This window comes from Nelumbo lutea, chromosome 3 (genome assembly GCF_056320005.1).
Source record: "Nelumbo lutea isolate HS-2025 chromosome 3, American lotus-T2T, whole genome shotgun sequence".
NCBI classification, from domain to species: domain Eukaryota; kingdom Viridiplantae; phylum Streptophyta; class Magnoliopsida; order Proteales; family Nelumbonaceae; genus Nelumbo; species Nelumbo lutea.
The window spans coordinates 7812223-7828028 of record NC_142686.1 but is presented as its reverse complement, the minus strand read 5'-3'; the positions used below and the strand labels follow the sequence as shown (position 1 = coordinate 7828028).

The following is a 15806-nucleotide window of genomic DNA, read 5'->3' as shown; positions in this document are numbered from 1 at the left end:
ACCTTCTTTAGTAACAATAAGTGATAGAACACATTGAGTCCAGTTTGAAGCGGATATGCTAGCCATGAGTTTATGCCCCTCAATCAACGTCTGACCTAGGACCAAACAATCTGTTGGGTGATCAAAGGACTACCAAACAGCTTGAAGAGCACGGGATTTCCTGTCTCAATCACATAACATGGAGAACATCTCATCCTCCTATATAGTATTATATAGGGATGTTCTTAATTCATGGGGGTAGTGTGTTGTGGGTAAACATGGGCAGAGTTCTCATGGGTAGGAGATTCAAAGTTGTATTTGTCGACAAACAAATGTACCATCAACTTCTTTTAAGATCAAGTTTCTTTCTGTTGTGAGGGCCAATGCCGCATTTGATCTTAGGGGGTGGTCTTGATTGGCAAACCGGACTACTTGTGGGAAGCCTAAGTTAGGCAACACAATGCCAACCTCACTGTTGGTCTGGTTTGGATCATTGTTTTAAAAAATGACACAGAAGTGGAACTGTTTTGGCCGTTAGTTTCCAGGTTGACGGTACGAATAAATGGCCCGTTTTGACAATAAAAATTAAAAAAAAATGGCCAAAAATTATTGAACGGGTTGATGGGTTGATAGTTTGGCTACCCAGGTTAATGGGTCGTTGACCGATTCAACGATTTTTGTCCAGGGACCAGGTTTGGGGTAAAATAGAACAGGTTGCCTGGACGGTTCCCAGGCCAAACAGTCCAACTGTCTGGGTCAATGGCAATTCAAAAACCATGATTTGGATAATGAAAACGACAAAGTAAAGGAATCACAAGTACCATTGTAGTAGAAGCCACAGGCCAATCGACAGCCATAGTCTTCTAGACTTCTAAGGCCCTGTTTGGTTCTTAGGAATAGGGGTTTGGAATCGGAATCGAAATGGGTTATTCTGATTCCAACTGTTTGGTTAAGCGGAATCGGAATCCCATTCTCATGTTTTGCTGAAATGACATTCCCCCATTTGAGGAAAAGGTCATCATTCCCTACTCCTCCCATGGGAATGAAATCCCATTTATATTGATTCTAATTTCTATCCCATTCTTATTCTTATGTAAAGCAAATAGATTATGGAAATAGACCATTTCAATTTCGATTCCGATTTTGGCTATAAACAAAACGGACCCCAAGAAGAATCGGCCTTACCTTGACCCATTGGAGAAAGGCACACAACGGGGAAGGGAGTCGCCGTTAGCCCAAGAAGTCGTCTCTGCTTCAAGCGTCCAATTCTAGAAAGTCGGAAGTCGGAACTCTTATTTGCGGTTTTTTCTGTTTAGTAATATTCAGTTATGTAAATTCTTGTTTTTTATTTGAACGAAAAAATGCTGACATGGATTGTGTAGGACTCGGTGAGGTCGAAGTCGAATAGTATTGATCGTATTCGTGTCTCTGCAACCGCAAGCGAACCGATTTTAAGAGTCTGGATAATCGTTTTCTTCTCTCTCTCTCTGGAGCGGTGGAGTCTTCCGTGATCGTGTTACTTTCTTTCATGGCCACGTTGTTGCTATGTTGCTCGGTAACAGTAACATTACACTTTTCCTTTTCAGTCCTGCGAGAAACAGACACTTCATAGTTACAGAGCACCTCCCTCCCTGCTCCTCTCTCGGACCCAAACGTTCTTCAGAACACTCTTCTGCTTTCGGTCACTTACAGCGGCAGAAGAAGTAAAAGCAGAAGTTACAGAGATGAGGCTTTACGTGTACGTATTAGAAGCTAAGGATTTTTCTGTGAAGGATTCCGTGGAGGGCTTCTATGTCAAGCTTCGGGTTGGCAAGTATAAGTCCCGGACCAGAGTCGTGAATAAAGCCCTGAACCCTGTCTGGTACGAGGAGTTCGTATTCAGCATCCATGACCTGGATGAAGAGATTATCGTCTCCCTCTTCCACCCTAACGATTACCACGGCTTCTTCAATGTCTCCAGCAATTTAATCGGTCGTGTTCGGGTTCCGCTTTGGTCCGTCCTCGCCGAGGAGAAGAACGCCCTGCCTCCAACTTGGTTTTCTCTCGAAAAATCGAAGTCCGCTAAAGCCGTGGAGAAGGGCTGTGGTAAGTTTTGTTAGTATTCTCGTTACAACTGATGGAATTTACATGTTATGATGCTCCCTGCAACCCATCCTGTATACAAGCATTACAAATAATATTTTTTCTTGAATGGGCAGTTTTCCATCTAAAATGATTAAACCGTTCCATTGAATCTCTGTTGCGGTCTTTAGCTCAAGTCTCAACGGATTTCTTGGTCCATTTAATGCATGGAAGTTCATTCACAGATGCACATGTATAAGAGGTTTTCTAGTATTAGAGTGGGAAGACGTTACCTCGTCAAATTAAAAATGATGTGAATGAGCATAGCTTCCTGTTTTCATGTTATAGTTATCCTCTCTTCAGAGGAAAACGGCTTTTTGAATTAGTCTATCGCATTGTCCTCCTTGGCTAACGCTGGAATCCTCCATTTTTGCAGTTTGATCACCCTGTGATAAAATATACACGTTTCTATGGAATAAAGTAATAGCGCTTTAAGTTTTGTTACTTCTCATTCTCATTTACTCCCAATGGAAGTTTATTTGTTGTATGCCATTCCTCCACAAATTACATCCTTGTTCATATCTTCATTGTTTCTCTCCCTATGTTGCCCATCTCGCCTGATTAATATTTTTGGACCTCTGCGTGAATGTGGCCCTAGCCTTGGGGCGTGGGTGGTAGGCCTTACCTATTGCTTCTGAATACTGTTACCAGACACAACTTTGATATTCTTCTCTGTTGCAGGTAAAATTCTCCTAACTTTGTGTTTGTGTGGAAGAAGCAATGACACATCCAACATTCACACTTTCTTGCGTTCAGGATCCAACACCAAAGACCCAAAAGAACAGGTAGATCCAGCTGAACAATCTCAGGGCATGCTTAGCTCGGTAGCTTCTTTCAGGAAAATCCCAGAATGGAAGCAACTGGTCAAGGTTATTGCTAGCTGGTTAGAAAGGCTTCTCAATAAGAATGAGGAAACTGTGACATGCAAATCAACAACTGATTATTCTTCAGAATTATATAGCACAACTTCTGATTATCAGGACTCCATGGATGAACCTACCCCAGGTTGTAGTTTTGAGGAAGCTATTGATTTGATAAAATCAAGAGATGAAAAACAAGAATTACCGGAGGATTTGCCAGGAGGCATTCTTCTTGACCAAACGTATATGGTTTCATCAAAACACCTGAATTCCATCCTGTTTGAACCCAATTCACAGTTTAAGAAAGATCTTGCTGAACTTCAGGGTATTACGGATTTACAAGAGGGACCTTGGATCTGGAAATTGGGGAAGATATTAACCAGAGTTATCACCTACACAAAGCCTGCAACGAAACTAGTTAAGGCCATCAAAGCCACAGAAGACCAAACTTATCTCTATGCAGATGGACGGGAATTTGTTGTCTCGACGGATGTGAGCACACCAGATGCTCCATATGGACATTATTTCAAAATGGAGTTCCTGTACAGGATAATGCCTGGACCAGAGTCATCAGTGGGGGAAGAATCCTCACGCCTAGTAGTATCATGGAATATTAACTTCTTACAAAGCACAGTAATGCGAAGAATGATTGAAGGACGAGTCCAGCAGGGAATGAAGGAAAGCAATGAACAGTTTGCACGCTTGTTGTCTCAGAAAATTAGGCCAATTGGTTCCACAGCCCTGTTGGACAAGGAACAGATGTTGGCAAAATTGCAGCAAGAGCACCAGTCAAATTGGGAGTTGGCAATTGAATACTTTTGGAATTTCAATGTGGTTTCCACTATTTTCATGGTTTTGTATGTTCTGTTGCATATTTTCCTCTCTGGACACGGAATACAAGGTTTGGAGTTTAATGGGCTGGATTTGCCCGACACTTTTGGAGAGTTAATCACCTGTGGAATCTTGGCCCTTCAAGTAGGGCATGTTTTTAATATGATCTCACATTTTGTTCAGGCTAGATTAAAAAGAGGTAATTATGCAGATCTAGAAAATTCCTATCAAAACTCATATACAACCATACAGACTTGTAGAGCATATTTTTATTATGATCTCACATTTTGTTCAGGCTAGATTGAAAAGAGATAATCATGCAGATTTAGAAAAGTCCTTTCAAAAATTATACACAACTAGACAGACTTGTTTTTTCCTTGTAATGGTGTACCAAGATTGCTTAACTTTTTATCCCTTTCAATAGGAAGTGACCGTGGAGTCAAATCCCGAGGTGATGGATGGGTGCTTACGGTAGCTTTAGTCGAAGGGAACAACTTAGCATCACTGGATTCAACCGGATTATCAGATCCCTATGTAGTTTTTACCTGCAATGGTAAAAGTAGAACAAGTTCCATTAAACTTCAAACTTCTGATCCTCAGTGGAATGGTAAGGTCTTGAATTTATTAATATGATAAGTTAAATATATATATTGTGATTGTTGAACAAGTATTCCCATGTTTCTGGAGATATTTTTCAGAAGTACTGGAGTTTGATGCAATGGAGGAGCCACCATCAGTGCTGGATGTGGAAGTTTTTGATTTTGATGGTCCATTTGACCTGGATGCCTCACTTGGGCATGTTGAGATCAACTTTCTAAAGCACACGTCCACAGAACTGGCTGACATGTGGGTCACCCTTGAGGGAAAACTTGCACAGACATCTCAATCCAAGCTTCATGTAAGAATTTTCTTGGAGAATAGCAAAGGAGTTGAAACCGTTAAAGAGTACTTGACAAAGATGGAGAAGGAAGTCGGGAAGAAGGTAAGCAGACTCTGTCTTACAATTTTTTCATACTGTAATTTAGGAAAAGTCCATGATGATCTTATGCTACATCTTCCTTATAGACCATATATTCCTTACTGCGCGTGTGGTCTGCCAACTTACTCTTATAGTGCATTCAATTGATGGTATGCTACTGGATGGTGCACAGTAAAAAATTGGACTGAGAAAAACTTTGATATGTGATTGGAACCTCAGCAGATGAAAAAATAAAATATGGTTAACAAGGAAATTGTTCCAACATCTTATGATAAGCCATGACCATATGATCTGGATCAGTAAGTGGCCATTGCTGTTCATGGTGTGAAGAGAGTGATTATAAATGAAGCTATTTTTTCTTGATATGCATATAAACAAATCTAATTTTTTTCTTTTCTTTTTCACCTGAACAAAGTCTCATTTTCCAGTTTGGTCTAGGTTTTTACCAGGCTTGAAACCAAATTTTTTTTACTTTAATTTCAGTGAAACACTCAATTTTTTTGCTCAAATTCCAAATATAAAAATTAATTTTGTTACCATTTCCTATTTTCTCTTTTCTCTTTGATATGTATTCTTTTTTTTTTTTGTTCTCTCTCTTATTTTGTTTTTTTTTTTGTGATCAACTTATTTTTTTCTCTACTTTGGACCTAATTTAATGTAATTGTATTTTTTATCTGCCATTCTAGTTACCCTTAAAACAGGAATCAATCCTGAAATTACATATTTCTTTGAAAATTTATATTCAGATGATAAGGTTCGTGTTTTTGTTCTTATCCTAACCTTTTACTTTATCTCTACAATGCAAACTTGGCAGTTAGATCTCCAGACACCTTACAGGAATTCAACTTTCCAGAAGATCTTTGGGCTGCCACCAGAAGAATTCCTGATTGATGATTTCTCATGCTCACTGAAGAGAAAGATGCCCTTGCAGGTTCCAGTTATTCTGACCCTGTGTATATACTTAATAAGTCTTGTTTTTGAAAAGGGTAAAGTCTTGTATTGGCTGTGTATTTTATATCCACATATGACAGTACCTCTGTAAAATTAGTTACTGTACAAAAGAAAAACTTAATCCATGCTCATCTGCTTACAAAGAATTTCAAAATGAAAAAGTTGTTGTATGGTATTCCCCTGAACCTCATGTGAACGGACAGCCATGAAAACATCCTACCAAAATCCTTTTTGATCAGCATATCTTCATATCTTCCATGGATGCACTGCTGTACAAAAAAAAAAAAAAACTATCATTTCTCTCAGCACAAATGCCCCATCAGATAGCTATGGAGAATAGGTTCCATACTATCTTCCCCCTTCTGCTTAATCCCTTTAGATAGCCAGAAGGAATAAGTTCCAAACATTAATAGGTTAGAACACTAGGAATAGGTCCCATTTCTGTCAATCAGCATACCTCCAAAAGAAATGGTTTTTCTAGAATAATAGGTTAGAACACTAGGAGTTCGTAATTTGTTTTAGTGTTTCACCTAGTGTTTCTCAACTTTATGACTCCAAAAGATCAATGGTGTGCCTAAGACTAAAACTGCACTGTCTCCCTTTTTCAGATAAACTTGATGTTTCAGTAACTTATCCAATTTGGCCGTTACCATGTATTCAATGGAAGTGAATACATTGAGTGTATTAATTAATTTTATGTATTTATTTAGATTAATTTGTATCTACTATGTGGACAATGTTCTGATGACGATGATGATGGAGGCAGTGGTGGTGGTTGTACATCAACTGCCTTTTATTCTTTACATTTGTTGATTTATTAAAGGCCATCTTTCATTGAGATGTGTTATTGCACAGGGCCGTCTTTTCCTGTCTGCAAGAATAATTGGGTTTTATGCAAACCTGTTTGGACATAAGACCAAATTCTTTTTTCTGTGGGAGGACATTGAAGACATTCAACTGATCCCCCCTTCTCTGTCATCGGTTGGTAGCCCATCACTCATTATAATTCTGCATAAGGGTCAAGGTCTTGATGCAAGACATGGTGCAAAATCTCAAGATGAAGAAGGCAGGCTCAGATTCCACTTTCAATCATTTGTCTCATTCAATGTGGCCAGCAGGTACCACGCCATGGATTGACCTAGATCTCAGCATATCCTAGGAAAATGAATATTTGAACTTCATGTAATACCATTCTGTGATATGTTAACCATATAGTATTTGGCAGGACAATCATGGCCTTGTGGAGAACAAGAACTTCAATTCCTGAGCAAAAAGATCAAATAGAAGAAACCCATAAGGACCATGATGGAAAACCTTTTCTGATCGGAGATACTGGTTCCTTTTGGGGTCTAGAAGATATGAACATGTCCAAGATTTACTTTGCAGAGCTTCTTGTACATGTAAGTGCTCAATTATAACTTAATATACTTTTCTTTCATCAAGAGCAAAAGAATGGACAGTCAACTCTTCATTACTCTTGTGCACCCCAATTAGTTAATGTTCGAAGGTATTGCCAAGCCATTTTCGGACCAACAATGTTAGCCTAAAGTACAAGTTATTGTAATGTCTGATTGAACTACATGAGGGACTTCATCAGTCAATCCTGTTGCCTCAGTTCAATTTCCACCATGATGTTGCATTTGTTCTGAATTTATGCTGTATGGTGTGATTGCAGATAGAATTACTGATGGAAGTGTTTGGTGGAGGAGATTTGGAGCATAGAGTGATGGAGAAATCCGGGTGTCTTAACTATGCAACAACGCCATGGGAAGCCACAAAAGCTAACGTGTATGAGCGACATATTTGTTACAAGTTCAACCACCATGTTTCAATTTATGGAGCGGAAGTTATCAGCATACAGCAAAAATCTCCAACTGAAGATGGTAATGGGTGGACAGTGGTGGAGGTTATGACTCTCCATGAAGTCCCATTTGGTGACTACTTCCGTGTAAAAACTCTTACCTATTTCCTTTTACTTAAAAAGGTTAAAAAGAAGACGAAGTGTTGTGATTGCATTTAGTTTCTTTCTTATCACTCTTTACGTGCAGGTCCATTTGAAGTATCAGATCAAGACCACCATTGTTGCTTCCGGTGCATGTCAGTGTGATGTTTACATTGGGATAGAATGGCTCAAAACCACCAAGTTGCAGAAGAGGATCACTCGAAACATAACCGAGAAGTTCACTCATCGATCCAAGGATATCTTTGAACTAGTGGAGGAAGAAATTCATGGTTAAGTTAAACCTGGAAAACGATGCACCACTGAACAACTTGTAGTTCTTTGGTGGTTGAATATCTAAAACTGAACAGGGGAGAGAAAACTGTGTCGGTTCCATTTGATTATTGAGAGCATACATAGAGAATACAAGTTCACCGATGTGGTGGAATCAACATATGCCATGTACTCCGGGGCTCAGGTTTCATTGGCAAAGTTAATATTAGGGTAAATATAAAATCCTCTCCTTAAGTTTCTGACAATCATAAAGACTTCAAAGTTACCGAAATTATCTAACTTATTAGAGAATCTTTCAATGCATATTTGCCCTTCTAAACTTCACTAGACCTAACATTTTTATAGCACAAAATTACTTTATTCTTTTCAATGAGATCTTTTTTAATTAAAAGTGAAAAATTCTTTTGTTGGTATTTTAGTAAATTTTTATATAAATTGATAGATATAAGGGTAAAATGGATATTTTTTAATGTCCCTGACAAAAAAAGAAGTAATTGCAGTTTTTTTTTCAATATTATAAGGGAGGATTTTGTAAAAACAAAACCATAGGGAATGTTTTATGATTGTCAGAAACCTCAGGGAGGTTTTTATACTTTACCCATAATATTTAACTACAAGAAAAACGATTTAGCCTTTTAAACCATCGGCATAGACATTTTTTTATAAGTGTCGATTCGTTAAAAGGAAAATAACAACCAGAGGCTGTACAATTGAGGTACAAAGTCAGAGAGAACGGTAAAAAGAACTTACTAAGTAAACAGCTTCCCCACAATTTTCTGCCACACTTACTCTTCTTTTTTTTTTTTTTTTTTTTTTGATAAAGCCAGAACGGGGTAGCACGTCCCCTAAGCAAATACATTTAGAGGAATAGGGGGATGGAGCTGGAGAAACATCGTTTGAGTGTGCATAGTAGCTAGCCAGTCTGCATAATTGGGCGTACTCTCTATGGGGGACTGTAGCTTTTCTTCAGACATTTGATAATAAGCTTTGAATCTCTTTCGATGATGATGTACCTGGTTGAAAAGTTGAGACTAAGATTGTGGGTCTCCCACGCCGCTCACGCTTCAGCAACATTAACTGTGGTTTTATGTAGGCTTTGAGATCCAAAATATGACCCAGGTGGTCCCTAGCAATACAAGCAACTGAGCAATTCCCATTAATACATGATGTATCAAAATTAATTTTAATAACCTCAAAATCAGGGCTCTTCCATCTAACAAGGATAACATATTTCCTTCTCAAACACCTATCATCTCCTTCCTTCACCCCTTGCATCTCCAAAAACATATTATAAGCTATTTCAATGGTGATATAGGGGGGCAAACTCCTATTATTGAAAACACATTCATTGTGATTTTTCCAAATTTGCCAGAGGAGGAAAACAAATTTCTCTTTGTTATAAGCGCCACCCGGATTCATACCACTGATATAGACAAAACCAGATTCATACCACTGATATAGACAAAACCACTAACATAGACATGAGCGGATGTTTGGGAGAATCAATCGAGGGTCAAAATTTGTAGGTTCAAAGTACTATTGGGATAGGTGATAGTTAGGAATTAATGTCAATTCACAGGTGGGCGTTGGTGCATAGAGTGTGGGTATTTGATATTTTGAATGTTTATAGATCCTAAGTGGGATTCAAAAATCTGCATTAAGTCTGTCTGTATTTTTCCGATGTTTATATTGCCTTAGGGCCTTGTTTATTTACAAGTTTGTAACTTGGTAACATTTACCTATTTAAATTCACTTACCATGTTCTTTTTATTCTTAGATAATTCTTAGATAAGTAATAGAATGACTCTTTTACCCATAAAAAATAAAAATTAAAATGGGCAAACTTATCCTATTATATTTTATAAACCTTCCTTTTAAGCGGAAAAATTACTTATCCACTTGGAAAATGGTTTAGTTTTACTTGGTAAATGAAGCTAATTTTACTATGGGTCTTGGTACTTGGTGCAAAAAGAACATGGAAAAGTTGGGTGTTGTTTGGCAAATCTTTTTTAAAATATCTTTCAATAGACCTGATAGTGAAAAGACAATATGAGCTTTTGCATTAAGATCTTAGTGGCTTGAAGACTGTTTGGTTAATGTGCATCTTCCTACGCAAAGACACGATGAAAAAAGTCGAAAAGCTCCATTTAGAGCTTCTCAAAAAATGTCCAAAACAAAACTTCGTGCATTTTTTTCAGGTAGCATATTTTGGCGGTTAGATCTTTTTCCAATCAAATGGGAAAAGACCAAAACATGGACTATCAGGCTTCTAAACAGTTAATAGCCCGTGCCAAAACAAACAGGACCTAGGTTGTGAGTGCTGGTTAGAAGACAAAGATTGTAGTCTTAGAGATTTGGTCCAACCATTCAAGTAGTTTTCAGTGAATAGCTAGGAAATGACATAAAAAGGTGATTTATCAAAAACCGCCGCCTTTGATCAGATTTCACTGATTATGGAGAGTGATGACATACCAGATCGAATAGGGAACCGTTATGTGGACTAGTTCCCAGGTTGAATGATCCAACCGTCCGGTTCGAATGAACGATCCATTCTAACATAAATATAGAAAATTAAAAAAAAAACGGCCAAAAAACATTATCTGAGCCATTGGTTCGACCACCCAGGTCAACAATTCATTGACCAAATCAACAGTTTTTTGCCAAAAAGCAATTTTGGGATAAAACAGAATCGGTCAAGTGACCGTTTCAGATTTTTTCTGGTCCGACCGTCCGGTCTGTTCCGGTTTTGAAAAAATGCAAAAAGGTAAAGGGAGTGCTAAACCATTACTTGATGAAGACTTTCGGATTGCGTTTCCTTTTTGCTTCTTTTTCAAATGAATGGCCGGAAGATGCAGGAGGATGGTCCATCTCGCAGAACTGGTCAAAGGGAAAGGGTCCCAAATTTTCACTGCAATGGCCAATTAGTTTCTTTGAAAAAACCAAAGGGTTTACAGGTTGACGTTGACTTTTAGAATCAAGTCAATCAACCTCCTTTATGTTACATAGTAGCTGTTCTTTTTGGACAGGGTTACTTGTTTGCTATTATTACCACTGCGGAGAAAAATGATTGAACCTTTTCTTTCTCTCTTACTGGGTAAGTTGAGATCTCTCATCGAGCAAGAGGTGGGATTTACCTTATCAGTGAAGAAGGAGCTCATGAAACTTGAAGATGAATTGAACATAATTGGAGATGGATTGCAGGATGCTGATCTAATGCACTTCTCGTCAGAACAGGTCAGGGCCTGGTTGGGGCAGCTCAAAGATGCAGCTTACGATGCTGAAGACATACTTGATGAATACGGAGCCAGGATTTTGCAGATAACAAATTCTGAACACCAGGTATGCAATACCCCTTGCTCCCCATTTTCTTCCTGCAAAAAAATTGGGGTTTTGAGAAGGGTTGGTTGTAGGATCAGGGAGGTAAGTTCAAGGTTAAATGAAATATCCTCCAATAAGGACAAGTATGGTCTTGACAGAATTGTTCTAGGGAGCAACTCTTACGTAACTGAGTTAAACACAAACCGTCAGACTAGTTCGGTCCTTGTGGAATCTGAGATAATTGGGAGAGATGAGGATGCAGACATTGTGACGAATTGGTTATTGGATGAGCTGGATGCCAGAGAGGAAAATGTTTCTATCATCTCAATAGTGGGAATCGGAGGGCTTGGAAAGACAACGCTTGCAAAGAAGGTCTACAACAGCATGCGTATTGGAGAACATTTTGAGAAGTCCATGTGGGTTTATGTTTCAGAGAAGCCAAGACCGACAGAACTGGCGAAAAAGATACTGGATGAAGTTAATAGAAGTGGGTTTAGTATTGGTTGGAGCAACATCACAGAATTGAATACCCTTTATACTAAGATAATTGATAGCCTCAGAAATAAGAGATTCTTGCTTGTGCTGGATGATGTCTGGAATGTGTATTGGTGGCAGGAACTGAAGTCTCCTCTCCAAAGTGGTGCACCAGGAAGCAAAATATTAGTCACAAGTCGTACGAAACATCCTTCAGTCGAGATGAGTGCAGTATACATTCATGAGCTGAGGGGTTTGCCAGATGACCAGAGCTGGTCCTTGTTCCTCAGGAAGGCTCTGAAGGAGGAGGAGACAGAACAAGACCTTGAAGCATTAATGCTTAAGGAAACAGGCAAAGAAATAGTGAAGAAACTCGATGGTTTGCCTCTTGCAGTGAAGACAATTGGCAGTGTTATGCGCTCTAAAAGGAGAACATGGATAGATTGGCAAGCTGTTCTGAATAGCAGGATTTGGGATTGCCAAAGCTCAGTTAACCAAAGCATCCTTCTTCCTGCTCTGCTTTTGAGTTATAATAATCTTCCCATGTATCTTAAAAGGTGCTTTGTATTTTGCTCAGTATTCCCTAAAAATTTCTGGATACATAAGATATATTTGATCAGGTTGTGGATGGCAGAGGGTTTCATTCTAGACGATGAAGGTAGAGAAATGGAAGTCAGAGCAGAAGATTACATTGAAGATCTTATTGGCTGCTGTCTGTTTCAAGATGAGAAGAGAGATGAGAATGGGAACATAATTAAATTCAAAATGCATGCTGTTATCCATGATCTTGCACTTTACTTGTCTGGTAAAGAGTATGTGGAGACAAATTCTCATGCCCGTCATTTATCATTAATTGGTAAGGATCAGTCCTTTGATGAAAGCCTTGGGAAGCAGAAATATCTTCACCTTCGAACACTATTGTTACCTGATACATATAAAATAGCATATATGCATTCCAAATTCTTAATCAACTTTAAGCTGCTTAGGGTTTTAGATTTGAGTGACAATGATAAACTCTCCAAATTGCCAGACTCGATAGGAGATCTGATACTTTTGAGGTACCTCAATCTTTCAAACACAAAATTAGAGTATTTGCCTCAGTCAGTCAGCCAGCTTTGCAATCTGCAAACATTGCAACTTGGACGATACATTAGGGAACTGCCCAAAGGCATTTCAGCACTATGTAGTTTGAGGAATTTAGAATTTGACTCTTCATTGAGCATGCCTCGAGGAACAATGAAATTAACCTGCTTGAGAACCCTGACAAAATTTGTGGTGGGTAGGGGTGAAAGAGAATGTGGCATACTGGAACTTAAGAACTTGAACAAGCTAAAAGGATGTCTTGTTATAGAACATTTAGAAAGGGTTAAGGGCCAAGAAGAAGCCAGACAAGCTGAATTGAGTAATAAGGAAAATCTTCAATCCTTGGAGCTGTGGTGGGAAGAGAAAGATGAAAATAAGGTGACAACTGAAGAGTTGGAAAGAATGGAGGAGGTATTGGAAGCACTACAACCTCCAATGAATCTTGTAAGGATAAACATATGTGATTTCTTGGGAAAGAGGTTTCCTACATGGATCCAGACATCAATGATATTGAAGTGTCTAAGAGAGGTTCTTCTATACAATTGCAAACTTGTGGAGCATTTACCCCCACTAGGGAAGTTACCCTTTTTAAAACGTTTCTATATATTCCAAGCCTACAAAGTCAGGAAACTTAATAGTGATTTCCATGCTGGAGATGATATTGACAGAAGGGTTGGGTTTGAAAAGTTGGAGGAGTTGAGCTTGCTCCAAATGAGTGAGTGGGAAGACTGGTCATCTAAGGAGGACATCATAATGCCTTGTCTCAAGAACCTGTATCTCACTGATTGCCCAAAACTGAAGGCTTTACCTGAATTTTTCCAATCATTAGAGACATTAACAATCTATAGATGTTTTGATCTATATGCTCTATCAAACATGCCTGTGCTTATGAAACTAGAAATCAGAGGGTGCCAAAGGCTGCAGGCACTGCCATGCCTGCCATCACTTGTGTCCCTATATATGGATAACTTATCCAATTGGGAAGGATGGTTGGAGACCGCTGAAGGAATCATGCCACGTCTACAGAGCTTTTATCTAAGGAATTGCCCAAAGTTGACCGAACTGCCTTATTTGCCTAGCTTGACTGTTTTATACATAAAACAATGTGAAGGCTTGCATGGTTTATGGCAATCTGGCAGGCATCCAACGAGACTTGAGTCTCTAGAAATTGTGGACTGTCCTATAATTCAAACTTTCAGATGCCCATCTTTTCCTTCAATGAACCTACTGCTAAGGGGGCCACCAGAACACCCACAGATTGTTAAATCTATTGCAGGGAATTCTCTTTCAGATGAACTTGCTCATCTCACTCATTTGAAAATTGAGAATCTGCCAGAGTTGTGTTCACTACCAGAAACATTGTTGAATTTGACTTCCTTAGAGATAGATGGATTTCCAAAATTCAGTTCACTTATGACAAGGCAGCAACTGGGAACAAAACTTAAACGTGTGAGCATCAAGAACTGTTCTAAATTAACATCTCTACCCGAACAGCTTCAATATCTCACTGAACTTCAATCTCTTAGCATTGGAAACCTTCATGATATTTGTTCTTTACCAGAATGGTTGCAAAACTTGAGGGGGCTAAAATCCCTAGTCATCAAGGACTGTCCAAACATTAGCAGCTTACCAAGTGGGATGCAGAAGCTCACTGCACTTCAGGTTTTGGAAATTGATGGTCTTCCTGAACTTGATACACTGCCAGAGTGGCTGGCAGATATGAGTAAACTTGTGGATCTGAAAATAAAAAATTGTCTCACTGAGTTCCCTACCAACAAGAATTGAGCAACTAAAGAACCTTAAGGTCATTTTGATCATAGGGTGTCCACTTGTGGAAAAGTGATGTGGGAGATGCAGTAAAGAGTGGCACACAGTAGCTGGCGTCCAATCTCACCAAACTTCTGATAACAGAAATTGGTAGTCTTCCTGGAATTGATTTATTACCAGAGTGACCTCCAGATTTGAGTAAACCTGTCAAGCTGGATTTTCCCAAACATGGCATCTATATAATTTAATTTCTGGATCATCAGGGGTATCCTCTACTGGAAGGGTAATTTAAGAGAAGAGGTGAAACTGGCACGACATCTGAGTGTCAAACTCTAAACAGTAGAGTAGTCTGAAGTATGAAGACTGTTTTCAACTTCCCATCACATATCAGCATGACTATTTAGAAGTTGTACATAATGTACTCGTTAAGACAGCTAATATGCAATTTCTGTTACATGGTTAGAGGAGGTTAGCTGGTTGCCATCAGAAAGAAGTGGCAACTGATAATCACTTAGGTTTTGTTTGTTTGCTGTGAAAAAATATGGATGTGCAAATAAGTTGGTGCAAATTCTGGTCTACTTTTGTTTCAGGTTTTACTTTGTTTTGTTTGTTTGCAATGCTATATAAACCTGAAGCAAAAGTAAACCTGAATGAGCATTATTTTTTAGAAAAAGTAAAGTATAATTGTATTAAAGCAAAAGGTCCTTTGTACAATTAGAAGCTGTACAAAAAGCTATCAAGTAGGACCTCAAAAAAAGGTCATCCTCAAAAAGGTACAATCGGAAATATCATCTTTAAAAACAGTTCGAGTATTATTCTCATTTGCACTCCTTTGAATTTGTACTAATGCATATAAAATTGTACTGTGAACAAACAGAGCCTTTTGTGTTTCACCTGAGTCTTTATGCCTCTTAAGCCACTAAAAAAATAACTTTTAGCTACTGTAAGCTAGCTGTGCAAAAAGAAATCCATGGCTAAAAGACAGTTTATAACTATGGACATTATGTCTAGCTAAAAATAATTACCTTAATTGTCTTTTAGCAACTATTTGCAATCGACAACGAAATTTTGGTATTAATTTTGGGATGGGTTTTCATTGTTTTCTTCTCAGGATGGATTTTCCTTCTTTTATGATAATTAAAAGGTTTTGACTTTCATATAGACATCTTTGTAGGCACATAAGCCATTTAACTTTTGTTTCTGATGTGAT

At 38.5% G+C, this 15806-nt stretch overlaps 2 protein-coding genes across 3 annotated transcripts; both read left to right on the top strand.

Moving 5' to 3' along the window:
* Positions 1–1131: 1131 nt before the first annotated feature.
* LOC148862700 (C2 calcium/lipid-binding and GRAM domain containing protein) lies at positions 1132–8114 on the top strand. Of its 2 annotated transcripts, XM_088975332.1 has the most exons (10): positions 1132–1254; positions 1362–2064; positions 2782–3990; positions 4216–4398; positions 4490–4773; positions 5585–5701; positions 6577–6839; positions 6947–7121; positions 7397–7669; positions 7770–8114. In XM_088975332.1, exons 2-10 carry the CDS (start codon positions 1704–1706, stop codon positions 7956–7958), a joined length of 3054 nt encoding a protein of 1017 aa, XP_088831458.1. In that variant the 5' UTR covers positions 1132–1254; positions 1362–1703; the 3' UTR covers positions 7959–8114. The 2 variants fall into 2 exon arrangements, with proteins under 2 accessions (XP_088831458.1, XP_088831459.1); XM_088975333.1 differs by lacking the exon at positions 1132–1254 and having other exon boundaries at positions 1314–2064.
* Positions 8115–10781: 2667 nt separating this feature from the next.
* Positions 10782–15290, top strand: LOC148862699 (disease resistance protein RGA2-like). The gene has a single exon (XM_088974592.1). The coding sequence runs from the start codon at positions 11018–11020 to the stop codon at positions 14612–14614; it is 3597 nt and encodes a 1198-aa protein (XP_088830718.1). The 5' UTR covers positions 10782–11017; the 3' UTR covers positions 14615–15290.
* Positions 15291–15806: the final 516 nt, after the last annotated feature.